The sequence below is a fragment of the Mobula hypostoma genome, chromosome 15 (assembly GCF_963921235.1).
Source record: "Mobula hypostoma chromosome 15, sMobHyp1.1, whole genome shotgun sequence".
In the NCBI taxonomy this organism is placed as follows: domain Eukaryota; kingdom Metazoa; phylum Chordata; class Chondrichthyes; order Myliobatiformes; family Myliobatidae; genus Mobula; species Mobula hypostoma.
This window is the reverse complement of record NC_086111.1, coordinates 34,956,577-34,983,983: the sequence shown is the minus strand read 5'-3', so window position 1 is coordinate 34,983,983 and position 27,407 is coordinate 34,956,577. Positions and strand designations below refer to the sequence as shown.

The 27,407-nt window shown below is 39.6% G+C and overlaps 1 protein-coding gene across 3 annotated transcripts in view; it reads right to left on the bottom strand.

Annotated features, from left to right (window-relative positions):
* The window catches only part of LOC134356779 (contactin-4-like), a 2,290,679-nt gene that overhangs the window by 695,352 nt on the left and 1,567,920 nt on the right, over positions 1-27,407 (bottom strand). For all 3 annotated transcript variants that reach the window (XM_063067893.1, XM_063067892.1, XM_063067894.1), the window contains exon 7: positions 17,261-17,356. In XM_063067893.1, the coding sequence (XP_062923963.1) occupies positions 17,261-17,356 (96 nt within the window). The remainder of the gene's footprint in view (positions 1-17,260; positions 17,357-27,407) is intronic.

The window sequence follows — 27,407 nt, the reverse complement described above, 5'->3', positions numbered from 1 at the left end:
CCATTTCCGACACCTCCCTCCCCTTTCTAGATCTTTCTGTCTCTGTCTCTGGAGACAGCTTATCCACTGATGTCTACTATAAGCCTACTGACTCTCACAGCTATCTGGACTATTACTCTTCTCACCCTGTCTCTTGCAAAAACGCCATCCCCTTCTCGCAATTCCTCCGTCTCCGCCGCATCTGCTCTCAGGATGAGGCTTTTCATTCTAGGACAAGGGAGATGTCTTCATTTTTTAAAGAAAGGGGCTTCCCTTCCTCCACTATCAACTCTGCTCTTAAACGCATCTCCCCCATTTCACGTACATCTGCTCTCACTCCATCCTCCCACCACCCCACTAGGAATAGGGCTACCCTGGTCCTCACCTACCACCCCACCAGCCTCCGGATCCAACATATTATTCTCCGTAACTTCCGCCACCTCCAACGGGATCCCACCACTAAGCACATCTTTCCCTCCCCCCCTCTCTCTGCATTCCGCAGGGATCGCTCCCTACACAACTCCCTTGTCCATTCGTCCCCACCATCCCTCCCCACTGATCTCCCTCCTGGCACTTATCCGTGTAAGCGGAACAAGTGCTACACATGCCCTTACACTTCCTCCCTTACCACCATTCAGGGCCCAAAACAGTCCTTCCAGGTGAGGCATCACTTCACCTGTGAGTCGACTGGGGTGATATACTGCGTCCGGTGCTCCCGATGTGGCCTTTTATATATTGGTGAGACCCGCCGCAGACTAGGAGACCGCTTTGCTGAACATCTACGCTCTGTCCGCCAGAGAAAGCAGGATCTCCCAGTGGCCACACATTTTAATTCCACATCCCATTCCCATTCTGACATGTCTATCCACGGCCTCCTCTACTGTAAAGATGAAACCACACTCAGGTTGGAGGAACAACACCTTATATTCCGTCTGGGTAGCCTCCAACCTGATGGCATGAACATTGACTTCTCTAACTTCCGCTAGGCCCCACCTCCCCCTCGTACCCCAGCTGTTACTCATTTTTATGCACACATTCTTTCTCTCACTCTCCTTTTTCTCCCTCTGTCCCTCTGAATATACCTCTCGCCCATCATCTGGGTCACCCCCCCCCCTTGTCTTTCTTCCCGGACCTCCTGTCCCATGATCCTCTCGTATCCCCTTTTGCCTATCACCTGTCCAGCTCTCGGCTCTATCCCTCCCCCTCCTGTCTTCTCCTATCATTTTGCATCTCCCCCTCCCCCTCCAACTTTCAAATCCCTTACTCACTCTTCCTTCAGTTAGTCCTGACGAAGGGTCTCGGCCTGAAACGTCGACTGCACCTCTTCCTAGAGATGCTGCCTGGCCTGCTGCGCTCACCAGCAACTTTGATGTGTGTTGCTTGAATTTCCAGCATCTGCAGAATTCCTGTTGTTTATGGCAAGCTGAGTTGTTTTTGACTGATGGAACATTACTTTTCACCCAGATAGATATGGTGTGTTGAAACGTGTACCTTTTGTAAATCAAGAAGAATCTGTTTATTTAACAACTCAGGTAAAATCCAGGACCAGAGTGTTGCAAGAACAGAAAACCATGTTTGAATTCACCCCAATAATTTCCTTGGCAACAGTATCATTAGTTTGTACAGCTGTCACTTATCAACTAGTTTAAGTAACAAGTGCATTTTACTCCAACAAAATACTGTGAATATTAGAAACGTTAATCCTATCATTATTATTTTTTTCTCTTTTCATCACTTCTCATCAATTCATTCATGCTTACTTCTAATTAGAGGTAACCAGTTTGTGTCATTAACTCTCCCTTTTTGTTGCCCAAATTGCTGAGCATTTATCATCAACCATCTCTGCATCTGAGTCATGTCCTCTTCTTGCAGCTACCATCAGGCAGGAGATATGCTTGAAGCCCCACTTAACAGGTGTGGGAATAACAACTTTTCTACAACCAACTTGCACAACTGTGACCTACCTCAGCAAAGAAACATAGGGCCATAGCTCTACTATGGCTCTGTTTCATAGAACATAGAACAGTACAGCATAGTACAGGCCCTTCAGTCCACAATGTTGTGCTGACCCTTAAATCCAATATAACACCCCCGCCTTAAATTTCTTCATCTTCTTGTCTAGTAGTCTCTTAAATTTCACTGGTGTATCTGCCTCCACCACTGACTCAGGCAGTGTATTCCACACACCAACCACTCTCTGAGTAAAAATCCTTCCTCTAATATCTCCTTTGAACTTCCCACTCATGTCCTCTTGTATTCAGCAGTAGTGCCCTGGGGAAGAAATGCTGGCTGTCCACTCTATCTATTCCTCTTAATATCTTGTATACCTCTATCATGTCTCCTCTGATCCTCCTTCTCTCCAGAGAGTAAAGCCTTAGCCCCCTTAATCTCTGAACATAATGCATACTCTCTAAACCAGGCAGCATCCTGGTAAATCTCCTCTATACCCTTTCCAATGCTTTCACGTCCTTCCTATAGTGAGGTGACCAGAACTGGACACAGTACTCCAAGTGTGGCCTAACCAGAGTTTTATAGAGCTGCATCATTACCCCATGACTCTTAAACTCTATCCCTCGACTTATGAAAGCTAACACCCCATAAGCTTTCTTAACTACTCTATCTACCTGTGAGGCAACTTTCAGGGATCTGTGGACATGTACCCCCAGATCCCTGTGCTCCTCCACACTTCCAAGTATCCTGCCATTTACTTTGTACTTGTACTTTGTACTCGCCTTGGAGTTTGTCCTTCCAAAGTGTACCACCTCACACTTTTCTGGGTTGAACTCCATCTGCCACCTCTCAGCCCACTTCTGCATCCTATCAATTTCTCTCTGCAATCTTCAACAATTCTGTACACTATCCACAACACCAGCAACCTTTGTGTCATCTGCAAACTTGACAACCCAGCCTTCTACCTTCACATCAAGGTCGTTAATAAAAATCACGAAAAGTAGAGGTCCCAGAACCGATCCTTGTGGGATACCACTAGTCACAACCCTCCAATCGGAATGTACTCCCTCCACCATGACCTTCTTCTTTCTGCAGGCAAGCCAATTCTGAATCCATCTGGCCAAACTTCCCTGGATCCCATGCCTTCTGACTTTCTGAATAAGCCTACCATGTGGAACCTTGTCAAATGCTTTACTAAAATCCATGTAGATCACATCCACTGCACTATCCTCATCTATACGCCTGGTTGCCTCTTTAAAGAACTCTATCAGTCTTGTTAGACACGATCTGCCCTTCACAAAGCCATGCTGACTGACCCTGTCCATGATTCTATCCATCTCTAACAATCTTTTCCAACAGCTTTCCCACCAAAGACGTAAGGCTCGCTGGTGTATAATTACCCAGACTATTCTTACTAACTTTTTTGAACAAGGGGACAATATTCGCATCCCTCCAATCCTCCGGTACCATTCCCGTGGACAACGAGGACATAGAGATCCTAGCCAGAGGCTCAGCAATCTCTTCCCTCACCTCCTGGAGAAGCCTGGGGAATATTCCGGCAGGCCCCAGAGACTTATCCGTCCTAATGTATTTTAACAACTCCAGCACCTCCTGTCCTTTAATATCAACATGCTCCAGAACATCAACCTCACTCATATTGCCCTCACTGTCATTAAGTTCCCTCTCATTGGTGAATACCGAAGAGAAGTATTCATTGAGGACCTCGCTCACTTCCACAACCTGCAGGCATATCTTCCCACCTTTATCTCTACTCGATCCTATCTTCACTCCTGTCATCCTTTTGTTCTTCACATAATTGAAGAATGCCTTGGGGTTTTCCTTTACCCTACTCGCCAACTCCTTCTCATGCCCCTTTCTTGCTCTCCCCTGACCCTTCTTAAACTCCTTTCTTGCTACCCTATATTCCTCAATAGACCCATCTGATCCTTGCTTCCTAAACCTCATGTGTGCTGCCTTCTTCCACCTGACTAGATTCTCCACCTCACTTGTCACCCATGGTTCCTTCACCCTACCATTCTTTATCTTCCTTATTGGGACAAATTTATCCCTAACATCCTGCAAGAGATCCTTAAACATCGACCACATGTCCATAGTACATTTCCCTGCAAAATCATCATCCCGATTCACACCTGCAAGTTCTAGCCTTATAGCCTCATAATTTGCTTTTCCCCAGTTAAAAATTTTTCTGTCTTCTCTGATTCTATCCTTTTCCATAATAATGTTAAAGGCCAGAGAGTGGTGGTCACTGTCCCCCAGATGCTCACCCACTGAGAGATCTGTGACCTGACCCGGTTCGTTACCTAATACTAGATCTGCTATGGCATTCCCCCTAGTCGGCCTGTCAACATACTGTGACTGGAATCCGTCCTGGACACACTTAACAAACTCTGCCCCATCTAAACCATTGGAACTAATCAGGTGTCAATCAATATTAGGGAAGTTAAAGTCACCCATGATAACAACCCTGTTATTTTAGCACCTTTCCAAAATCTGCTCCTCAGTATCTCTGCTGCTACCAGGGGGCCTATAGAATACTCCCAATAGAGTAACTGCGCCCTTCCTGTTCCTGACTTTCACCCATACTGACTCAAAAGAGGATGCTGCTATATTACCCACATTTTCTGTAGCTGTAATAGTATCCCTGACCAGTAATGCCACCCCTCCTCCCCTCCTCCCCCATCCCTTTTAAAGCACTGAAATCCAGGAATATTGAGAATCCGTTCCTGCCCTCATGCCAGACAAGTCTCTGTAATGGCCACTACATCATAATTCCATGTATGTATCCAAGCTCTCAGTTCATCACCTTTTTTTCCTGATGCTTCTTGCATTGAAGTACACGCACTTTAGCCCTTCCACCTTACTACCTTTACACCCTTTATTCTGCTTCTCTTTCCTCAAAGCCTCTTTGTATGTTAGATCTGGCTTTACTCCATGCACTATACTTGCAGTTCTCAAATGACCTTTATCCTCCTCCACCTCACTATCTGCTCTAAAACTCTGGTTCTCCTCCCCCTGCAAATGTAGTTTAAACCCCCAGAGCAGCACTTCCCGCAAGGATGTTAATTCCCCTCCAGTTCAGGTGCAACCCGCCCCGTTTCTGATTGTGTCTTTGTTTTTTTGCACTAAAGTCTTGTTTTTGCACAACTTTTGTTCCTTTTTCTCTTCACTGTTTTATATAATTTATGTGCAATTTATATGTAGTGTGTTGTTTGTATCTGTCGTGGTCCTGACTGAGCAGCAGGAGGCATTTTAGCTTCGGCACTTCAATTCCCCAGAGTGTGGTTAGCTGCTGCTGTCCCTTTAAGGCTCAGACTGCCAATTATTGCCTGCCACATTCCTTCATGGGAAGTCCACATGCTGAGCACTCAGCACTCAATCATAGGAGTTCATTTCTAGTACTATATTTTGTGATTTTGCCTTTAGATTTTGTTTGTAATGTCTTGTTGAGTCTGAGACTACCATCATTTATAGCTACCATATTACAGTATCTGTGTGTTTATGATGCTGTGATAAGCATGTTTTTCATTATATATACCCGTACCACACTATATATGGGTATAACAATAATCTTGACTTGTCTTGACTAGACCTGGGTATTTGCAGGATTATCTGATCTAATTTATAAACAAATAACTTCATATTGTACAGCAAAGATAACACTAGAAATAGCAAACAGAAGTCATTCTAGTTATTCTATCCCATCTGGACATGGGGATGGATGAAAAGATGTGATTTGTGAAAATGACAGCACTTAGGTTTTTTTTAATCTATCAATCTTTCCCTCAACTTTATACTCCTTGCTGAATCAAAGAATGATACAGATCATCATCTGATCCATAGAGCCTGGGATAGCTTTCTTATGGAACTATCCACCACAGCACTTCCCCACTCTTGTTCCAACTACTAAAACTCTTCTCTGCAATGTTCTTTTTGAATTGGTGTTCAACATCAGAAATATATTGTGCAAAAGATCATAACAACCTCTCCTTATATCACTTTTGGTTCTTTTGCTCATCAGCTTTCATCTGTGCCTGCTAGTTACTGGTCCTTCTGTTGGTACAAACAGTTTTATATTATTTAACCTGCAAAACTGCTTATGATGTTGAATACATTCATGAAACATCTTAATCTTCCCTGATCAAATATCAGAAAGCCCTGAGCACTAGTAACAGTCTAATAAATCCTGTCAAGACTTTCATATCCTTCTTCATGACTGATATATAAAATTGAAAGCAATTTTATCATTTAAGGTCTAAGTTAGTCTTTGATAAGGATTGCTTGACATTATTGTTTCTGTACTCTTCACGAAGTAGATGATTGCATATGAATTTATTAAAAGCATTCTCAACTGATCCTACCATGCTCCCTGAGTTGTAGGCATATTGACCCTATACCTTTTACCCAAACTCACGTAAAATTGTGATACCTTGATTGCGTCGACTCATGCTCTTCTCACCAAAAAAAATTTCTCAGTGTTAACTTTCTCTATCACACATCTGCCCTTTACATTAATTTGTACATACCCTTCTGAAATTCGCGACTATCCTCCTCACTATGAGTTACATTTCTGTCTTTCATGCAATAAGCTAATTTTAGAAAAATGCTGCTTACCGAAACCCATGCTAAATATAAATTAGGAAATGGTTCTAACACCACCCCAAGGGGAGCATCAACCTTTGAATAATAATCGTTGAACATACTGTAAAACTGCTCTCTCTCCTTATTCACAGTGCCATTGTTTTTAAAAACCATGAGCACATAGTCAATTATATGCTGCTTTGTCAGATATTATTTGAAAGTCCGTATAAAAATAACATACAGTGCTCTCAGCAGTGCTCTGTTAAAGAGATAAGTTTGGAAATTTCAGTGACAAGTTTGACATGTGTCTCATCTGGAATGGAAATATCCTCATCTCAACATTCACATTCTCCCTACTCTTCCCATGACTATCTGCTAACCATAACCATCCTCTGCACTCATCTGGTTCCACCTATCACCTTCTAGCAAAAACTGCTGGAAGAATTCTGCAAGCCAGGTATAACCTGTGGAGAAAAATGGACAATCAGCATTTTAGGTGGACCGAAAGAGTAGAAAGAGAAAAAAAGCATGAGGAGTTGACAGGGGTGTGTGGGGCAAGAGCTGGCAAGCAATAGGTGGATCCAGGTGAGGAGCATTTGACTGGCAGATGGAATCAGCTGGGGAAGTCAAATTGCACCATTGAGGCCATTGTTAGGGTGGAGGAGCAACACCTCATATTCCATCTCAGTAGCCTCCAACCTGATGCAATGAACAAATCCTCCTTCCAATAACTTTTTTCCCTCACTCTCTATTCCCAACTCTGGCCTCTTACCTCTTCTCCTTACCTGCCTATCGCCTCCCCTGGTGCCCCTCGTCCTTCCCTTTCTCCAATGGTCTACTCTCATCTCCTATCAGATCCCTTCTTTTCCAGCCTTTATCTTTTCCAACTATTACCACCCAGCTTTTTACTTCACCCCCGCTTCCCCCATGCACCTGACTTTACCTATCACCTTATAGCTTGTCCTCCTTCCTCATTTCCCACCTTTTTATTCTGTCATCTTCCTCCTTCCTTTCCAGTCATGATGCCGGGTTTCAGCCCAAAATGCCAACTGTTTATTCATGCTGCCTGGCCTGCTGAGCTGCTCCAGCATTTGTGTGTGTTGCTGAGTACTAGATTCTCCAATTTTAGGTAATTTTTCTTTGTCCTTCTGTCTTTTTCTCTCTCCTTCTGTTCTACCTGTGTCCTTTCACAAATCCTCCCCAGAAATTAATCATCCAGTTTCTTTCCCCTTGCCTACGTACTCCATCAGCTCATCACCTACACACTCCTCCCAAGAGGACCCTTCTCCCCTCCCACTATACCCATCTGCTCACCCCTATTTGGTTCCAAGCTTCAGATTCCCTTTTTTTTAAAAATCAGAATCTACAAGCTATAATCCTCTACCTTTGACCTCCCAGCCTCTGTCACTATCTTCATTCTCCCACCCCTACCAGAATTCATTTGCCAATCAACAACCCCACCACCCCTAAACCGGATCCACCTATTGCTTATGATCTCATGTCTCACATCTGCCCTTCACCTCTTTACACTGGTTATCTCCCTTCAACTTCAGTCCAGATAAAGGATCTCAACCTGAATTATCAATAGTCTATTTCCCTCCACAGATGCTACCTGATCCACACAGCTTTTCCAGAACTTGCTTTTCACTCTAGAGTTTCCACATTCTGCAATCTTGCATCTCCATATCACCTCCCAGTCTCTGTCTCTCTCCTTCCTTTCAATTATTTTCACTGGTTGTCTTCCTTTTTTACTCTTACCCCTGATACAGTGTCATGACCTGAAATGTTAATCACCCCATGTCTCTACAGATTCTACTTGGCCCACTGATTTCTTCCCACAATTAAATTTTTGGTACCTCTTTTCAAAGATCGTTAAAGTTGCAGTTTATTTCTTTCCATCTCAAACAATTTGCAATGATTGATTGTGTAGTCCTTGAAACCAGAAAACAAAGGTTTGCTATTGAGGCTAATTTTGTCCTTGTTTCAAGAATTTGCTTGAGGACGTGTCTTTTCTTCTGTTATTTTTTCCCCTTTAAGGAGACGATTGATTTGCTTTCTGCAGATTAATCACTGCCAAGAGCCAACTAAAACAGAGATTACTTACCAACAAAAATGAGCATTCCAGAATATAGAAACATATTTTCTGGAAACTATCTTTGAGAAGTAACTTGCAATCTGAAAATTACTTGGGATATGCAATATGAATTGAAGATGTATGACCTCTATTTAGACTTTTATGCAATTGTTTTTTTATTATAAAAATATATTCTTTACTTTTCCCGTCCTTTGCCTTTACCTCTGTCCGTCCTTATTTTATTGCTAGCTTAAATACAAGCAGGACCAAACAATCACCATGTCCATTTGTTACTTGCTTCAGAGTGGGCTGCATGTCTTTTTCTCCAATCCAACATTCGTCAGACAAATCATATTACTCATGGTGAAGTATGCTACCTGCTAATACTCCAAAACAGCCTTAACAAAAAAACTCCAGGAGAAGGGATGGGAGGAGATGGGGGTGGGGGTGGGGGTAAAGACGTGCATAAAAAATAATAGATTTGGACAAGTTCAACAATTTCAGAAGACATAGGAGCAAAATAGGGGGGCATTTGGCCCGTCAAGTCTGCTCCACCAATTTCAATGGATTAGTGTCTGTTTTTTTTTCTGAGAGGATCAAACTTCAAACACACTCATGAAAATGTCCACGTAGCTCAAAACAAACAAATTTTTCAGCAAAATATAATGGAAGTCAATGATATATGATGGTGGCTTTGCTTTACAGCTGTATTTGAAAATACAAAAGTGATGATTATGTCAGAATCAAGTCTAATTACATTGGCATATGTTGTGAAATGTGTTAACTTTATGGCAGCGGTACAATTAAATATATGATAAATAAATATATGGAAAAAATGTAATTGTGGTAAGAATATATGTATGTTTATTAAGTAGTTAAGTTAAGATAAGTTGTGCATAAAAACAAACAAGGAAGTAGTGCAGTGCTGTTCATGGGTTCAATCCCTTTTCAGAATTCAGATGGCAGAGGGGAAGAAGCAGTTCCTGAATTGTTGAGTGTGTGCCTTCAGGCTTCTATATCTCCTTCCTGATGGTAACAATGAGAGCACGAACTACACTAACTATAAACCTTTGAGTAAACATTGAGGAGACTGAAGCCCCCTGACAATCTGGAGGTATTACCTCACTCCCTCTCCTCCATGTCCTCCTTCAGGCTGTAATAGGAAAGAGCAATATATTCTGCTCTCAGGGCTCATGAATTCCAAAAGATCACCAGATTTCTTTGGAGTAGGGCTTTGGTTTCCTTCATTCTGACATTATTTTCATACATTATTTTAATATCCACCATATGTAACCTAAATCTAGTCTGAATAGAATGATGAAACTGTTAATATTGAAGAAAAGAATAATGGGAATGATAGTATTAAATACTTTTTCACTTACTCCTGCCTCAAAGTAAGCCAGGAACATCAATGTCAAAATCAGAGACTTGAGATTTCACATTTGGAAAATAGTGATCCTAGATCAGTCACAGATTCAATAATTGACATTCCATTCTTCACCATGCTGCACTGAAACTGTCAGTTATCATGTATGGTTACTTAATTATTAACTATGTGCACTGCTGCTTTGAATGTTGCTAAATTTTAAAATGATTGACAGTTTCAGATCAGCATCCAAGAACAATGAGGGCCTCCGCTAAGTCAATCAATGAGTTTGCTGACCTAACCGTGTCTTAGGTTAGTTAAACAACATCCCAGGGAAGTTTTTACCTGGAATATTAGATATTCATGAGGGTGAGGGTGTAAAATTAAGTTGCTTGATAACACAAAGACTATTTTTTTCGGGTGGAGGGGGTGCGGAATATAATAGAGCCCAAGTGCTTTTTTACTAAAAATGTATCGCCCAAAGCTTCCTCTAAACACCTAGATATCCAAGGTAATTTTGGAGGAAATCCAAAATAAAATTAAGTTTTAAATTAATATAAGTTAACAATAAACAGTCAGATAATTATCAGCTGACATTCCTTTTGCGTAATGTATACAATTGATTTTGTTGAGGAAGAATGTACAATAATATTGTTCAGTATGAAGTGTTTTATTCAGTTAAATATAAATGAGGTTTCACTTCTCTCTAGTACTACAAGTGAAAGATATTTCAAATTGTATTTAAAACTTGCTTTTGCAGTATTTTAAAGTTATTAAATGTATTTGCATATATTTATGTGCAGGACATATATGTGTACCTCAATCTGATAACAATAATTAGCCTTTGAAGACCTTCAGAATTTCATAGCAGAGGCTAGTTTTAATTAGTTTTCTTGCTTTCCTGATCTTCATTGTTTTTCACTCAAATTTGGCTTAGTAAAGAAGTTACCAGGAGTGAGAGAAAATGGGAGTACACAATTTCCATATTCTTTAAGCTCAGCACTGCTGATTGCTTAAGTATTTATGAGAACTGCATGAATTATTTAGTAGGTCAGCTTTCTGTTCTACCTGCTAAATACAAGTAACTTTGTTGCATCAATAATGTTGATACGTTAAATCAGTTGCACAACATTCTGACGGTCCCTTTGTGCTGTTGAAACAGTTCATTGCACATACAGTTGTAAATTACAAGGTTAGACAAATTAAGTGAATAATCCTGTGCTGCTCGCATAATAGGAGCTTTAAAATTCATATTGTGAATTTACGAAGGTTACTCCCTAAATGGCATATGATTGGAGGAAAGTGAGGTTGCTGGAAACATTCAGACAAGGGGGACAAATTGGGAGTAAATGCCTGTTGTGGGCAAAGTTGTAATCAATTCCTGGAAATTGGAAGAGGAAACAGTACCTGTAGGAGGCTGGGTGGTAGCCGGTGGCTTGAAAATACCTGGATAAGAGGTGGAACCTAATGTGACACAACCAAACAGATGTGTTGGAATACGCAAGTACTTATACACAACAGGAGTCAGATCAAAGTTGGGAATGTTGAACATTAAGTAACTGGACCTACAAAAAAGAGAATTGAACCAGAGAAATATTTCTGATTTTGAAATTTCTAACGTTACTGTGGAATTGGAGTCATAACAAAAGTATGAAACATTGAGTGGGTGCTACTTTCTTAATTGCACTGTAGAGACAAGTTTAATCATCTAGGGCAAGCCAGAGGAAACAAGGTACCTTTCTTGACCTTAATTTGTGGTGATTTTCTATATCTGGGAATCCTTCATTCAATATTATCACCACAGGACAAGTCAGGTGGGTGCAAGCCAGTGCCAGAAATTGATACAAATACCCAGCAGATATCACATCCTGGTTAAAAAGCCTATGGGATACTGTTTTGACAAGACACTGCAAGAGCATTGCACTCATACTTTAGTTGATCTTCTTGGAATAAATAAGATTTAATAGATTGTGCAGGATTATCATATGTTTAGAGAGGCAATATGGAGAATAGATTCAAACATCAGCCAATGGTTTGAGGAGTAAATCATCCAGATTTAAAGTATAAGACCAAGAATTCAGGAAAAGTGTGAGGGAAAAACACTTTAGTGGAGAGCATTATGAATTGGAACTCCCTGGCATTAAGGATGATGGAAAAGGCACTCTAAAAGAGAAATAGATAACCATGAAGGAACATTACAGGCCATGGAAATGAGATTTGCTGCATTTCTCTGCAAAGAGTGAGCATGGACTCCTAATCATTATGAGCCTGAGCAAAGCCCAAAGATTCATGGTAAAATATCAAAGGAGGAATTGATGCAAAGCAATTATTATTAACCAGAGCAATAGAATTACCACTAAACTGTAGCCATTTCTTTGCAACAGAAAACTAAGCATTTGGTGCATCCAGAAGATACTGCTAACAAATAATTCTCAATCTTAAGGTGAGGTTGAGCCGGTGAGAGGGTGATGGAAAATATCATCTCGGAGCTTCAGTATGTTCTCTCTCAAAACCTGTGTAAAATCACTCCAGTTGGAAAAAAATACAACTTTCTTAAGCCATATTGTAGATTAAATTACTCAGACACAGATCACAAATGCTGATGTGAGTATAAAGAACAAACTTCCTTATAGCCTGGAAACTCCCCATTATCAACTTTGCTTGCTTATGAACTTCAATTGTGATGCAGCTTCAAAGTTCAAAGTACATTTATTATTGAAGTACGTATACCATATACAAAGTACATTTACTAATGAAGTATGTCTACCATATACAACATTGAGATTCATTTTCTTGCAGGCAGTCATAGAACAAAGAAACACTATAGAATTCTTGAAAAACCCCACACAACAAAGACCTTCAAACATCCAGTGTGCAAGAGAAAAAAATATGCAAACAATAAAAAATGTAAACAAGTAACACAGAGAACACAAAGCGCAGTCACCGAAAGCGAGTACACAGCCACAGAGCTAGTTCAGTGCGGAGTTGAGCATCACAAGTCCAGAAGCCTGTTAGCTGCAGGCCATAGCTATGGAGTTGGTTCAGTGCTGACATCTGCCCTCAACCTCGATGCCTTAAGCATACAATCTGCACTTAAATTGGTTAAACATTGGCTCGCATTTCACTCTCAGGCTCACTTTTTCCACCTGGCCCGAAGTCCACTCCAGCAATGGCTGCTGCTGCCATACCTGAGAATCCAGTTTGCCCAATTGTTCAGGATGCCACAAAAATGCCAGTTCGTTCAGATGGCTCAAAAACACAGATCCCAAAGAGAAATTACAGGTAGTGGATTCCGGTGATTGTGCTCCAGAGAAAAGTGTATCTGGTAGAATAGCTAGTGGTTTTGGCAGCTGCCTACAAAATATCGGCATATATCGCCAGTGTCATCTTGTTTTCAGAAACTCTGCAAAGATGTTCTTTATGGGTGCTAGTGACGAATGATACCAAAAAAAATTCACTCTCAAAGATCTTAAAATTGCACTTACCCCCAGATCACTTCAAGAACAACACAATGGTACTTTTACAGGACAGGAATGGGCAAACACTGTATTTTTGCATAATAAAGCTACGTTAGTGTATGCCATCTTTGTACATTACAGAATACTTCAAGTGCAGCCAGCAGTAGAAAACAGAGCTCCTGCCACATATTATTGTACAATGGCTTCTTAACACAGAATTTCTGATTTATAGAACAATAAAAGCATGATTTAACTAATATTTATTTCTTCTGAGTTTGAGGTTGCTTTCTACAAAGCACTGTGGATTTCCCATTCAACTGTTCTTTTCAAGTGTTCCTGCAGTATATCTCTCAGCTATCAATCTACTTCTTTATCACAGACCTGTGCTACTGTGCCATAGTGTTCTTGAACAGACTATCAAGCACACGTTTACTCTACAATAGACTGCAGAAATATTTTGAGTCCGGGTTGATCAAACTGTAAAGCAGCAGTTCTACTTGCTATGTAATTGTACTATACCTGCCCTAATTATGTATTCCAATTCAAAGTCACCTGCTTCATCAAAAAGATCTTTATGTCACCTTTCAGTCTTTTACCAGTTAACTTTAATCCAACTTTGCTGAATTTTGACCCACCAATGGAAAGATTTCTGCTTCATCTGTTTTTATAAACCTGCTCTCATATATCCTCCCAACCATCCCTGCACTAAGGACAACAATTCCATCTTCACTGCCCCTCCCTGCTACATCAGGCTCTCATCCAGTAAATCTTTTGAGTGCCCTCTCCGAGCTTTTCCAATAGTTCTTAAAATGGGGTGACTAGAATTGGACACAATAATCCATCTGTGGATGACTTTCACCTTAAAAGTCTTAACATAACTTTTTTGCTTTATGTCCCCATTTACGTAGCTCAAAAATAAATGAGATTATCTTAAACAACCTATTTTATACTACTGTTCAATGTCTCAAACACTAAAACAATCAGGGTCTTTTTAAACCCTTTCATAATATCCTTACAGCAAAAGTAAGTCACAGTATGCTGCATTATGTCTATCCACCACATATTCATCCATGCCACTGTGTTTGCTTCTACGCTAGAATCTATTAGTTAATCCATACCTATTTAAGTTACTGTTATTATTATCCAGCATTGTTTTGTTTCTAAAAACTTCTTGTCAATTAAAGATAAGTGATTGCCCTTTCTCAGCAACTTATGACACATTCCATTTGGATCTAAACACTTACTATACTTTCCTACAACCAGACTCCTTAACACAATAAATCACATTTTATTATGATCAAAGAAATAGTGTTTTTCATTGGTAAAGCCAAATAGAGTGTACTCATTTTGTGCCTTTGTCAAGCTTCCTACCTATGCAGCCGAAACTCCACTGTGTTCCCAATTCTTCTAAGCCCTCTACTCAATAGATATCTATTATTTTAATCACATTAGAAGACTTTTGAGTTACCTTTCATGTTAGCAACACCTACTTTCATTATTTTTACTTTGCCTTTGGTATTCTCTTTGTCACTTTGGTTTTGATGTTCCTACATTCGCATTGACTCATGAATTATCAATCTGAGATCTATTACACATTTAATTTTTCATTTCTCCATTATTCCAGTAATCCCCTTCACTCCAGTACTACAGTATTCTCCTTAATCAATATTAAGAGTTTCCATCATATTTTCATGTCTTTATCCTCAGCACCTAGCTTCCTGGTTTCAGCAAATTCTGTTATCAATGTAATAAGAAAGTTCCATGTGACTATTTGTGCCTGTAATCACCACCTTTATGACCACACTTTGTGCTTTTCCACATGTGGATTGTATAGCTTTCCTGAAACTTCTCAGTGCTTCTTTAATCTGCTCCTAAGCAATATTGTATTTCATGTTTCCCTAAGATTTTTCAATGGTTTAATCCCAAAAGGCTCCTGGGAGGGTTAACTCTCCACTATACATCCCAAGTAAGATGTCCCTGTATCTTGACATCAATATAAATAGTAACTAAAGAGGCTTAATTGGATCCCTTTTCATTTGGTGCACCATTATTTTGGATGTCTTTTGTCAATTCCTTTATTTGTTTATGGCACACCTCAAAAATGGAAATTTTTGGAGATACAGTACTATGCAAAAGTCTTTGGCACATATATATATCTAGGGTGGCTAAGATTTTTGCACAGTACTGTTGTCATAAGGGGGGCACTGGGAGCAGACCTAAATGCAAGACACAGACATTGAAGTACTAGGAAATGGACTGGACTAGGCTTAGGGACAGGACAGGAACACAGACTTGGGCTAGGACTTGTCTAGGAAAGCGGGACCAGGACAAGAATCTGGGAACTAGGAGTCTGGGTTTGGACTCCGAGCTAGAGACTGGACAAGGACCCAGAACCTGGGTCTTGACTCAGGCTCAGACTCTGAAGCTAGATAAAGACTTGACGTGGACTTGGGAGACAGGAACCTCGGAGCCTTGGACGGGACTGGACACTCGGAGCCTTGGTCTAGAGCATGGGAACACAGAGCCTTGGACTTAAGAGACAGGAACATGGAACACAGAGCTGGGACCCTTCCTTGGGAACAGGACGTAGAACTGAGACTCATACACAGAACACAGAGCTAGGACCCCTTCTTGGGAACAGGACATAGGGCCGGGACTCATACACAGAATGCTGAACATGACAAGACAATTCCCAATACAAGGCAGCGGCAATCGGCCGGACCTACCTAGCGAAGGTGTGGATGCAGAGACAGTTCCAAACAATGAGACAGATTTTTATCTTGACACAGCAAGTCTCTAGTCCCGCTCCAGCTGTAGAACTTGATGGCAAAACAGGCAAGGCTTCAGAAGGAAGGGGAAGAGAAGGGAACAGTCCAGCCTCAGGGTGACGGCAAAGGCAGCCTGGCTTACCCAACGGAGGCAAGGACTGGAAAGGACAGATAGCCTGACTTACCCCACAGAGGCGAGGACAGGATACTGACAAGACAAACCAACAACCACACTCGAACCCAGGGCCACTTATATTCCCAGCCCCAAGACGAGCATCATGAACCTATGATTAAGCCCAACTGAAACAAGGGACAGCTGGTAGACCCGGAGTCTGGAGTCCATGGACTGGACCATGAACCTGAACGTGGACTTCACGGACCGGACCATGACAACTGTAGATGATGTCTTTTCATTTACCAAGTAATGCTTAATATTACTGAGCTAATACAAAGCTAAGTACTTGTATTTCTGTTTCCCATCCACCTTTTGATTTTAACTAATATACAGTACTGTGCTAAAGTCTTAGACGTGCTAGCTATGCACACACACACACACACACACACATATAAAAGGGTTTTGCACAGCACTGTATCATCAATAAATCCTCCTTTAAAAGGTGCATAACAGGTAAGAAACATAACAGTCCATTAGCTATAACAGCTACATATCACTTTACAAATCCTATCTTCGTGGCCCAGTCAAGAAAAGATTTTGTTCAGATAAATTTTGCCAAGGTTGGTGTTTTACAACAAAATTAAAAACACTGGATTTGTGAACTCAGCCACCACTTGATTTAATGTGCTATATAAGTATTCTTTCCACAAGTTCAACTTAAATGCAATTCTAATAGAAAAGATTGAAATCCTGGAATAGCAACATATTATTGAACATGCTTACCCTTTGAATAAAACTTAGAATACATTCTGCAACCAGTGTAATTCTGACTTTCACTCCAATCCCTGAACTTCGAACAGTGTGTCTGTGCTCCAAGTAATATTGGAACATCAGGCTCATTCTGCTGAACAACACAACACAACCTTGTCAGCATGTGAAATACGTATCTACCTGAAGAATGTGATGGGGCACCACAGAGCAACACAACTCCTTGTCCCTCTCGGACGGACACATTATTTCTTGACTTTCCTTTGAAGTTTTCAAGATCTGCACAAGAGAAAAGTGGACGATCTATTATGTAAGATCCTGTCACTTTAAAAGCAATTTACTTGTACTTACAAACATGTGAGAAGTGAATGACATTTAAAAAAACTACAGCTATGCGTTGCTTTGCCGAAATACTTTGAAAGGCAAATTATGATTCATGTTGCAATATATTATCAGCTCACTAACATTGCAGGAGAGAAAAAGAATATTTTGTTATGAAGAATTAGAAACAAAACAATGAAAAGAAATTTTACATTACATGCACAGAATTTTGCTGGTATCATTAAGTTTCAGGATTTCCTTACAACACAGAACTACCAAACTTATTGACCAAACTCTGTCACCGGTTTCCAACAATGCTTCACCAATGGACACTACATTTGGACACTGATTGTAAGATGTAGGGAAATGAGCTGATGAAATTAGGCAATATTCTTTGAAATGTATTCTGCTTTTAATGACCTAAGCTTACTTTAAGTATTGTCAATTTACTTCATTTTATTACTTTTATTTTTATACTGTTTAAATTTATTTCTTTTTATACTTATTCGCTACTTTTGAGCTTCAAGGGTTTCCAGATGTGTTTCATGTGCAAGATTTGTCCGGCCGACCCATGTTACCTGATACATTATTGGAGGCCATTTTGCTGCTCAGATTCTCATCAGTCAGAGTCTTCCAGATCCAGAAAACATGGAGTGGGGATTGCAAGTCCTAAGAGCTACAAGGAAAAATCTGATCCACAGAGATGTATCCTAGGTTTTGAAAATGCGTTAACACCAAAAGTAAAAGCAGGAATCTTAAAGGACCTCAAAGAATAAATCATGTTTGATTAAAGATGGTTTATGGTGAAACTCTTGTGCTAAGTTAATCCAATGGTCCTGCCAAATTGGTTTTTGGCTGGAACCTGACGAATGGCTGGAATTCCCACATCTATTCCTATCTATAGGTGCCTTCTTCAGGTAGTTATAAGGCAAAAGCAGTGGCTGACATGGGTCTGATGAGCTCAGAAACAGAAACAAGAATCAGTCATCCAGGTTTATGTGCATGGAGTTAGCTAGTTAGTCAATTCAAAGCATTATCTGAATCATAAGAATGTTGAATTTCGTGCAACTCTCTCCACACTATCCCTGTCGATTACAATCAAAAAAATTCAACCCATGGACACAGGATTCATGTTTGCATCTGCACTGCCATTCTTTTACCATTTCTCATGCCTGAAATATGCAGTACAAAAGTGAATCTTATGAGCAAAGACCTTAAACTTATCTCAGGGCATGGTAGCAAATTGTGGGGAAACAATCACTGTATGCCTACCCAGCTTAATTATCATGATATATAAACAGACAGGTATTCAAATGAATGGATAAATAGAAGGTGACAGATTATGCTCATGAATATGGTACCTCAGAGTCCGAAAACAATTATGAATGTTATGGTAATAAAACTATTGAAATGGAAAAGTAAGACAGTTTTAATACATGGCCTATTATTCAATATTCCAAGTTTTTTCAAACCAGCTATATGATCCAAAATGAGAGGCTTAAATAGATGATTTTTTTTAAGTTACTTAATGAGAATTTCCCAACATAATCTAAATAAACTAAAATTATTTTGTTAATCATAATTATAGCACTGGAATCATGGACCACGGGAAAGTAAAAATGCATGTTTTCAATCATCTACAATTTCATTAGGGTGCAACTAGCCGTTCATTTTCTCAGTATTTTATTTTATACTGACCTAATCTTTCCGCTCATCATACATTTGCCTTTATTCAACATCTTTTTCATTATCCTCCTCACCTCCTACATTAGCCCACCTGCTACCAAAAATGCAGCAATTCTTTTGCCTCTTGAGACTGAATTAAACGATATGGCATGGCAACTCCAAAGGGAACTGCCCCAGTCAGCTGCTCAAAAGTAAAAGTAAGTCACAGACTAACAGGAACATGTTTTGGCCTATTGTCCTTCTCAGCCTTTTAAGCAACTGTAATGAGCCATGTGATTCAGTGGTGCGTGATTATGATTATGCTCCAATTTTTGCTTAGAAATATGCTCCTTGGTGGCTAATCTTACCAAAAAAAAATAGAAAATGCAGAAGATACTTGGGCAGTATTTACATTTCAAAGCAAAGGCTTTTCATTCCTTCTCTTTTTCTTACTCTATGATACTAACTGACCTGCTGATTAACTACAGCATTTTCAGTTTTATTTCAGATTTTTAACTTCTGTAAATACTTGCTATCTGACACAAGCCATAACTGATTCAGGAGTAGAAACCCCATTGATTCAACTGGAGATTCCTGGCCTGAAAGATTAAATAACACAAGGAAAATAAAGCTAATTACTTTTTATTTTTTATCACATGTTAATAGTTTTATTATTTATTGTTTTTTTTTCAAATACCTTTTTAATTTCTTCACATGTTAGTCAAGGCAACCTTTATTGTTTTTATATAGCCTTAAATATCACATATATTTAAAATCTGTCAAATAAGAAACTCACATCTTTTAGTGAAGACCACACTCTGGCCCCGACACCCACATCCTTAGTTCATTTTGAATGTTGTCAGGGCATTCTTGATAAGAAGCCTCACATATTGCCTGACACCTATTTCTGAGCCTCACTGTGAGCCTTCCAGTTTAAAAGAAAGGCCTATTGGGCCCAGTAGATCTGGCAGGAATAAGTGAAGGTGGCTTGAACTGCTTACAAATCTATGTTGATATGATCCATTGATTCCAATGTAAAATTGGCCAGCCTATCATACGCTACCTGGAATAAAATAAACACACTCAAAGTTGTCCCACCCATACCCTTCATCACGCAAGGCCTCTTATTTGCGTAACTGTTCATTTGCATTTTCTTTTCATCACCCTACACTAAGATTTTGTTCTTTTAAAAAAAATTCCATCATGCACCACTGCACTCAATTCTTACAAACCTAATTTAGCTTTAAGTGCACCCACTCTCCCAATTTCACCTCCACTCTATTAACAGAAGAGGAAGCATGAGATGGAGTCGAGTTCTGCTAGGGAGTTGGGTATCGTTGAGTGGCATTGTAACAAGTGACAGTGTTGGCAAGGGACAGATGTTACACCAAGTATTTCACTGGACTTCAATAACCAGCCATGCTTTAGTCTTCTAGGCCTCATTGACCACAATTACCTTCTTTAACATCTCATCTCTACAACTTTATTTTATTCTTATTTTGATCTGTGCTCCAAACATCTCCTTAGATCAGGCATTCATTTTTGATTGTTTACAATTCTCTGACAAGCTTTGGAATACTCTCAATGCAGATTGTTGCAGGTGTGATCTAAACAAAATGACACAAATCACTCAGTACATTGACCTATGCTATTAAGGTCACAGCATTACTGAAATAAAAGTTCATTGGAAGCACTTTAATTAATGCACAAAGTTTTGATCATAGGCACAGAATACTATATGAACATAAATCCATAGCATGACTGCACAAAACATTTCAGTTCATTACAATTCCATAAAATGTTGCCTCGACTTTTCAAAGGTGGTAATTCCTTGCTGTAGACAGCAAATCTTATTACACTGTGTTGACATATGTTGATCTTCTAAACCTCACAGGAGAACCAAAGAGAAGATTTCTGATTTGTTTATTATCTCTAAACAAGCACAGCATATCAAATACTACAATGGTTGTCTAGGTATACTTGAAGCTGTTTATGTTTCCAATTTGAAAGCAGATTTTAAACACTTTACTGTGTCTGACATATCCATTAATGTCAAATAAAGTATTTCAAAACACTAATGTAATTAAACATACAATATATAGATTTTTTTAAATTTTAAAACAAATTTTATTTCTTCTGATACCTGTGTACCTAATGTTGTGCTACATTATACAATATTTCATCAGTACATTCATGATATATTATAACCAAGCCAATCCATTAGAAAATGCAATGGAACAAATCAAATTCTTACATAGCAAAACTGTTTATCAAATACAATGGATTCCAGTTTATTGCACCTTTAGTTAATTGGGGCAGCTGCTTATTTGGGAAAACCCTAAAAGAATAAAAGCTAATTGAGAAAGTAGCTGAGATTTCCTTCATTTATTTGGGACACTGTGCTGCTTAATTGGGGCAGGAAACTGTTGCTGAACATTTTCTAACTAGTGTCAGTCACGTGCACTTGTGTGGCCATTAGACACTACACAGTGCACAGTGATAACAGTTTTTGAATAGCACCAGTTGCATGTGCCTGTGTCAAAAAGTAGGGATTTTTGTCACTGATAGTTGGTGAGAAATAAGCTGCACGACAATTCAGAACTGTTTTGCACACTGTGGTTTCAAGCACTCAAGCTTAGAGATGCTGGCAATGGCCAGGAGTGAGAATGAAACAATTTCACTACTTCAACAAGTTAGGAACTAAGATGAATTGGAAGATATCAACAATCACCTTGAACGTTACTATAAAAATTAAGATATTGGTCATATCGTTATATGAAAGCAGTCCATTACCTACGCTAGGTGTCTGCACTGATTTTGTTCCTCTATGCAATCAAAAGAATGCGTACATTGGATGAATTCCTCTTTCAGTAACTATGAGAAACTAATGCACAGTTTTATAGTAATGTAGTATTATAATATTCTAATTTGTTCTGCATTTTATTTAAATAATAATTTGTTAGTCAGTGTACCTTTTTAACTATTTCCAGGAAAGTTTGGCTAATTGGGGCAGCCGATTAATTGGGCCAACAAGTTCCGGACTCAAAGTCTTCCAATTGACTGTAACTCACTGTATATATGCTATTTGTAATTCACAATGAGACTGAAGCAAGAATGGGCTTCCGTGAATGGCATCAGGACGAATAAAAATATAACATTGTAGGAGTCTTTAAATCAGAACTGTAAGGAGAAAGTAATTGAAGTAAATAGAAAAAAAAAGGATTCCTGAATTAACTGTGAATAAATTTGCTATCCTGTTAACGAGGCAGGCATGCGAGGCTGCAATGTCGAGTTAGTTGTATGTAGTAAGCTCTAAAATATCAGTGTGTCCCAAGTCCACCTCACATGAACACTAAACAAAATCTGATACAATGAGAAGGGGACCACTGGAACAGAGACAAAATTTTTGGTTGAATATGGATATTTTATGGAGAATTTTAGAAGAAGGAGATACAAAAAAACAAGATTAGGGAGATCACTGCAGAGTTTAGAGCTCTGCCAAAGATTACCAGGGCTGCAAGTAGTAGGGCTAATAAAAATAGAGAAGAGTAAATATAGAACATAGAACAGTACAGCACAGTACAGGCCCTTCGGCCCACAATGTTGTGCCGACCCTCAAACCCTGCCTCCCATATAATCCCCCACCTTAAATTCCTCCATATACCTGTCTAGCAGTCTCTTAAACTTCACTAATGTATCTGCCTCCACCACTGACTCAGGCAGTGCATTCCACGCACCAACCACTCTCTGAGTAAAAAAACCTTCCTCTAATATCCCCCTTGAACTTCCCACCCCTTACCTTAAAGCCATGTCCTCTTGTATTGAGCAGTGGTCCCCTGGGGAAGAGGCGCTGGCTATCCACTCCATCCATACCTCTTAATATCTTGTACACCTCTATCATGTCTCCTCTCATCCTCCTTCTCTCCAAAGAGTAAAGCCCTAGCTCCCTTAATCTCTGATCATAATGCATACTCTCTAAATCTGGCAGCATCCTGGTAAATCTCCTCTGTACCCTTTCCAATGCTTCCACATCCTTCCTATAGTGAGGCGACCAGAACTGGACACAGTACTCCAGGTGTGGCCTAACCAGAGTTTTATAGAGCTGCATCATTACATCGCGACTCTTAAACTCTGTCCCTTGACTTATGAAAGCTAACACCCCATAAGCTTTCTTAACTACCCTATCTACCTGTGAGGCGACTTTCAGGGATCTGTGGACACGTACCCCAGATCCCTCTGCTCCTCTACACTACCAAGTGTCCTGCCATTTACTTTGTACTCTGCCTTGGAGTTTGTCCTTCCAAAGTGTACCACCTCACACTTCTCCGGGTTGAACTCCAGCTGCCACTTCTCAGCCCACTTCTGCATCCTATCAATGTCTCTCTGCAATCTTCAACAATCCTATACACTATCTACAACACCACCAACCTTTGTGTCGTCTGCAAACTTGCCAACCCACCCTTCTACTCCCACATCCAGGTCATTAATAAAAATCACGAGAAGTAGAGGTCGCAGAACAGATCCTTGTGGGACACCGCTAGTCACAATCCTCCGATCTGAATGTACTCCCTCCACCACGACCCTCTGCCTTCTGAGGAAGTTCATGAGACATGGAAAAACAATACAGAGGTAGTGAAGATGTGGCTAATTAAAAAGAGGCTTGAAATGAGGTCAGAATTTCATTATCCTATGTTCAAATGTTTTCAGATGAATGTAGGCTTTTATAAGATCTCAGGCCAGAGAGTGGTTCAGAAAGCATAGATAAAAATGAATCGGGTAGCAAAGGAAGGGTTGAGCTTTCATCAACAGAAGAGGCACAGGATGGAGCTGAGTTATATCGTTGAGTATAAGTCATTGATCCTTCAAATGACATGACACAAGTACCACTGCTGATGGGGAACAACATCTGTGGTAGGGATCAATGACAATTGCTTTGATTTTAACCGTACTTAATTCAAGGGCATTTCAGCTCATGTTGTGTTGCATGCTGGACAAATAGTGCCAGATGAGAATATGTATCTTTTATTTCCCAATTACTACTGGATTATTAAACCTTATTCAAAGAAATACACAAATGTATAATAATTGAATCATAGATCAGACATGAGAAATTATTACCCACCTTAACATGTTATTGCTTGGTCAATGCAATAAGCATTAACAAAAATCCAGTGTTAAAATTTACATTCAGACTTTAAAAAGAAATATGAGCACTGTTGGAAACATCATATATATATAGCAATTTAGCTGCCTTGCTTCAAATGTGTGTTGATGGGAGTATAGATAGGCAAGTAAAACAAAATCCATGCTGAGATAAAGAAGTTAGTGAAAATTATAGCTAATGGTGACATAAGTTCCCTTCTTGAAACTTAAGGAATTACTGTGATTGTTTCATTTTTCTGTAAAGTGAAATGCTCTGCAAATTCATTTTAAGTTTTCATGTCAATGGAAAGCTTTTATGTTAATATGATACCAGAAAGGTTGTATTATTTCAGTATTTCAACAGTAAAACACATGCAATCAAAGTTAATTTAAAAAGCTGATACTTAATTACTGCATTTGTCCAGGTTAATGAGACTTGCATTTTTTTGATCTATTATAAGCTACATCAGGAAACATACTGTCCTGTCTGTAAAGGAAATATTCATATTCATATTGTAATTAGTGGCCATGTTCTTGTAAATAATAGGAAGGCTTTCACCAGTGTAAGCGACTGCAACTACAATTAAGCAGTTGGTACTACTTCAGCTTAACAGATGCTTGGTTGTGAAAGTTGACAAATTGACAACATATTTCAAAAGGATTGCACTTTCAATTTCATTGCTGGCAATAAAAGGAGAATATTTTATCAGAATTCTTTTACCTGTGTAAACATATCTTTCAAATATTATTTTGTTGCTCTTCTCTCAGGTTTCCAAATCACTAACTCACATATTCTGATCTAACTATTTCTGAACTGGGTCATGTTCTTTTCACCTTAGCTTTTTATCTAGGTTCCACAATTAGTATAAAAATATCTAATAAATTATTATCATCTACAAAACAGATTCTGTTTATATCTGCACACATCTCAGATATATATATATATATATATATATATAATTTCTAGAAAGGCTTCTGCAAATTTGCCTCCCAATATTAATCTTTATACAAGAATACAAATAACCATGAACATAGAAGTTAATGTGTCTGATCTCTGACAGCTGATACTAAAACATTGAGTGTGGGTACTCAGGGTCCTATACCTCCTCTCTCTAATGGTAGTAATGAGAAGCAGGCATGTCACAAGTGGTACGGGTCACTAATGATAGATGTTGCCTTCTTGAAATGCTGTCTTTCGAAGATGTCCTTATTGGTGGGAAGGGTTGTACCTGTGATGAATCTGGCTGAGGCTACAATCCTCAACAGCCTCTTTCAATCCTGCACATTGGAACCTCCAAACCATGTGGTGATGAAACCGTTTGTAAGCAAAAAAATGGTTCACAAATCAAACAGGTCATCAATGACAGGCAATTTGAAGAACTTCTAGGGGGAACAGAAACAACCACATGGAAAGGCATTCAGGATGTTGTCAAGAATTTTCTTGAGGCATTATGGGTGGAACTTAGAAATAAGAAAGGTATGACCACGTAACCCAACAGTCCTAGGATTTAGAGGAACAAATTTGTAAAAAGATCACAGACTGTTGCAAGAAACATAAGGTTGATATAGTAGGTGATTTTAACTTTCCACATATTGACTGGGAATCCCATAATGCAAATTGATTAGATGGGATAGAGTTTATCAAAATGTATTCAGGAAAGTTCCCTTCATCAGCATGTAGAAGTCCCAGCGAGAGAGCATGCAATATGGGATCTGATATTAGATAATGAGACAGGGCAGGTGAAAGAAGATTGTGTAGGGAGCACTTTGCATCTAGTGACCACAATGCCACTAATTTCAAAGTAAATATACAAAAAGATAGGTCTGGTCTGCTGGTTGAGATTTTAAATTGGAGAAAAGCCAATTTTGATGGTATCAGAAAGGATCTGGTGTGGATTGGGGCAGGCTGTTTCTGGCAAAGGTGGATTGGTAAGTGGTAGGCCTTCAAGATGGAAGTTTTGAAAGTACAAAGCTTGTATGTGCCTGTCAAAATAAAAGGTGCAAATAACAAGTTTAGGGAACCTTGGTTTTCAAGAGATATTGAGGACCTGGTTAAGAGAAAAATGGTGTATAGCAGGTATCGGCAAGTAAGAACAAATGAAGTACTTATGGAGTAATGGGAAACTGGTAAAGAAGGTTCAGTTACTTGGCATTGAAGATGAGGTTGTAAATTGGATTAGACATTGGTTTTGTTGGAGAAGCCGGAGAGTGGTAGTAGAGGGTTGCCTCTCTGACTGGAGGCCTCTGACTAGTGGTGCACTGCAAGGATTGGGACTGGGCCCTTCTTTGTTTGTCATCTATATCAAGGACCTTGATGATAATGTGGTTAATTGGATCAGCAAATTTGCAATTGACACCAAGATTGGGGGTGTGGTGGGCAATAAGGAAAGCTATCATGGCTTGCAGAGAGATTTGCATCCGCTAGAAAAATGACAGATGCAATTTAATGCAGACAAGTGCAGGGCTTTGTACTTCGGTAGGACCAACCAGGATAAGTATTGCACAGTGAATGGTAGGGCACTGAGGAGTGCAGTAGAACAAAGAGATCTGGGAATAGAGGTCCATAATCTATTGAAAGTGGCATCACAGGTTGATACGGTCTTAAAGAAAGCTCTTGGCACATTGGCTTTCTTAAATCTATGTATTCAGTATAGGGGACGAGATATTATGTTCAAGTTGTATAAGACATCGATGAAGCCTAATTTGGAGTATTGTGTGCAGTTTTGGCCACCTACCTACAGGAAAGATGTAAACAAGTTTGAAAGAGTGAAGAGAAAATTTACAAGGATGTCGTCGGGTCTGGAGGACCTGAGTTATAAAGAACAATTGATTAGGTTAGGACTGTATCCTTTAGCACGTAGAATATTGAAAGCAGATTTGGCAGAGGTACATAAAATTAGGGGGTATAGATAGGGTAAATGCAAGCAGGCATTTTCCACTAAGGTTGGTCGGTTCTACAAACAAAGATCATGGGTTAAAGGTGAAAGATGAGAAGTTTAAGGGGAACATGAGGGGAAACTTCTTCATTCAGAGAGTTACGAGAGTGTGGAATGAGCTCTCTGCACAAGTGGTGCATGCGAGCTCAATTTCAACATTTAAGAGAAGATTAGATAGGAATGCATATTGTAGGGGAATGGAGGGCTATGATCCTGGTGCAGGTCAATGGGAGTAGACAGTTTAAATGGTTTCAGCATGGACTGGA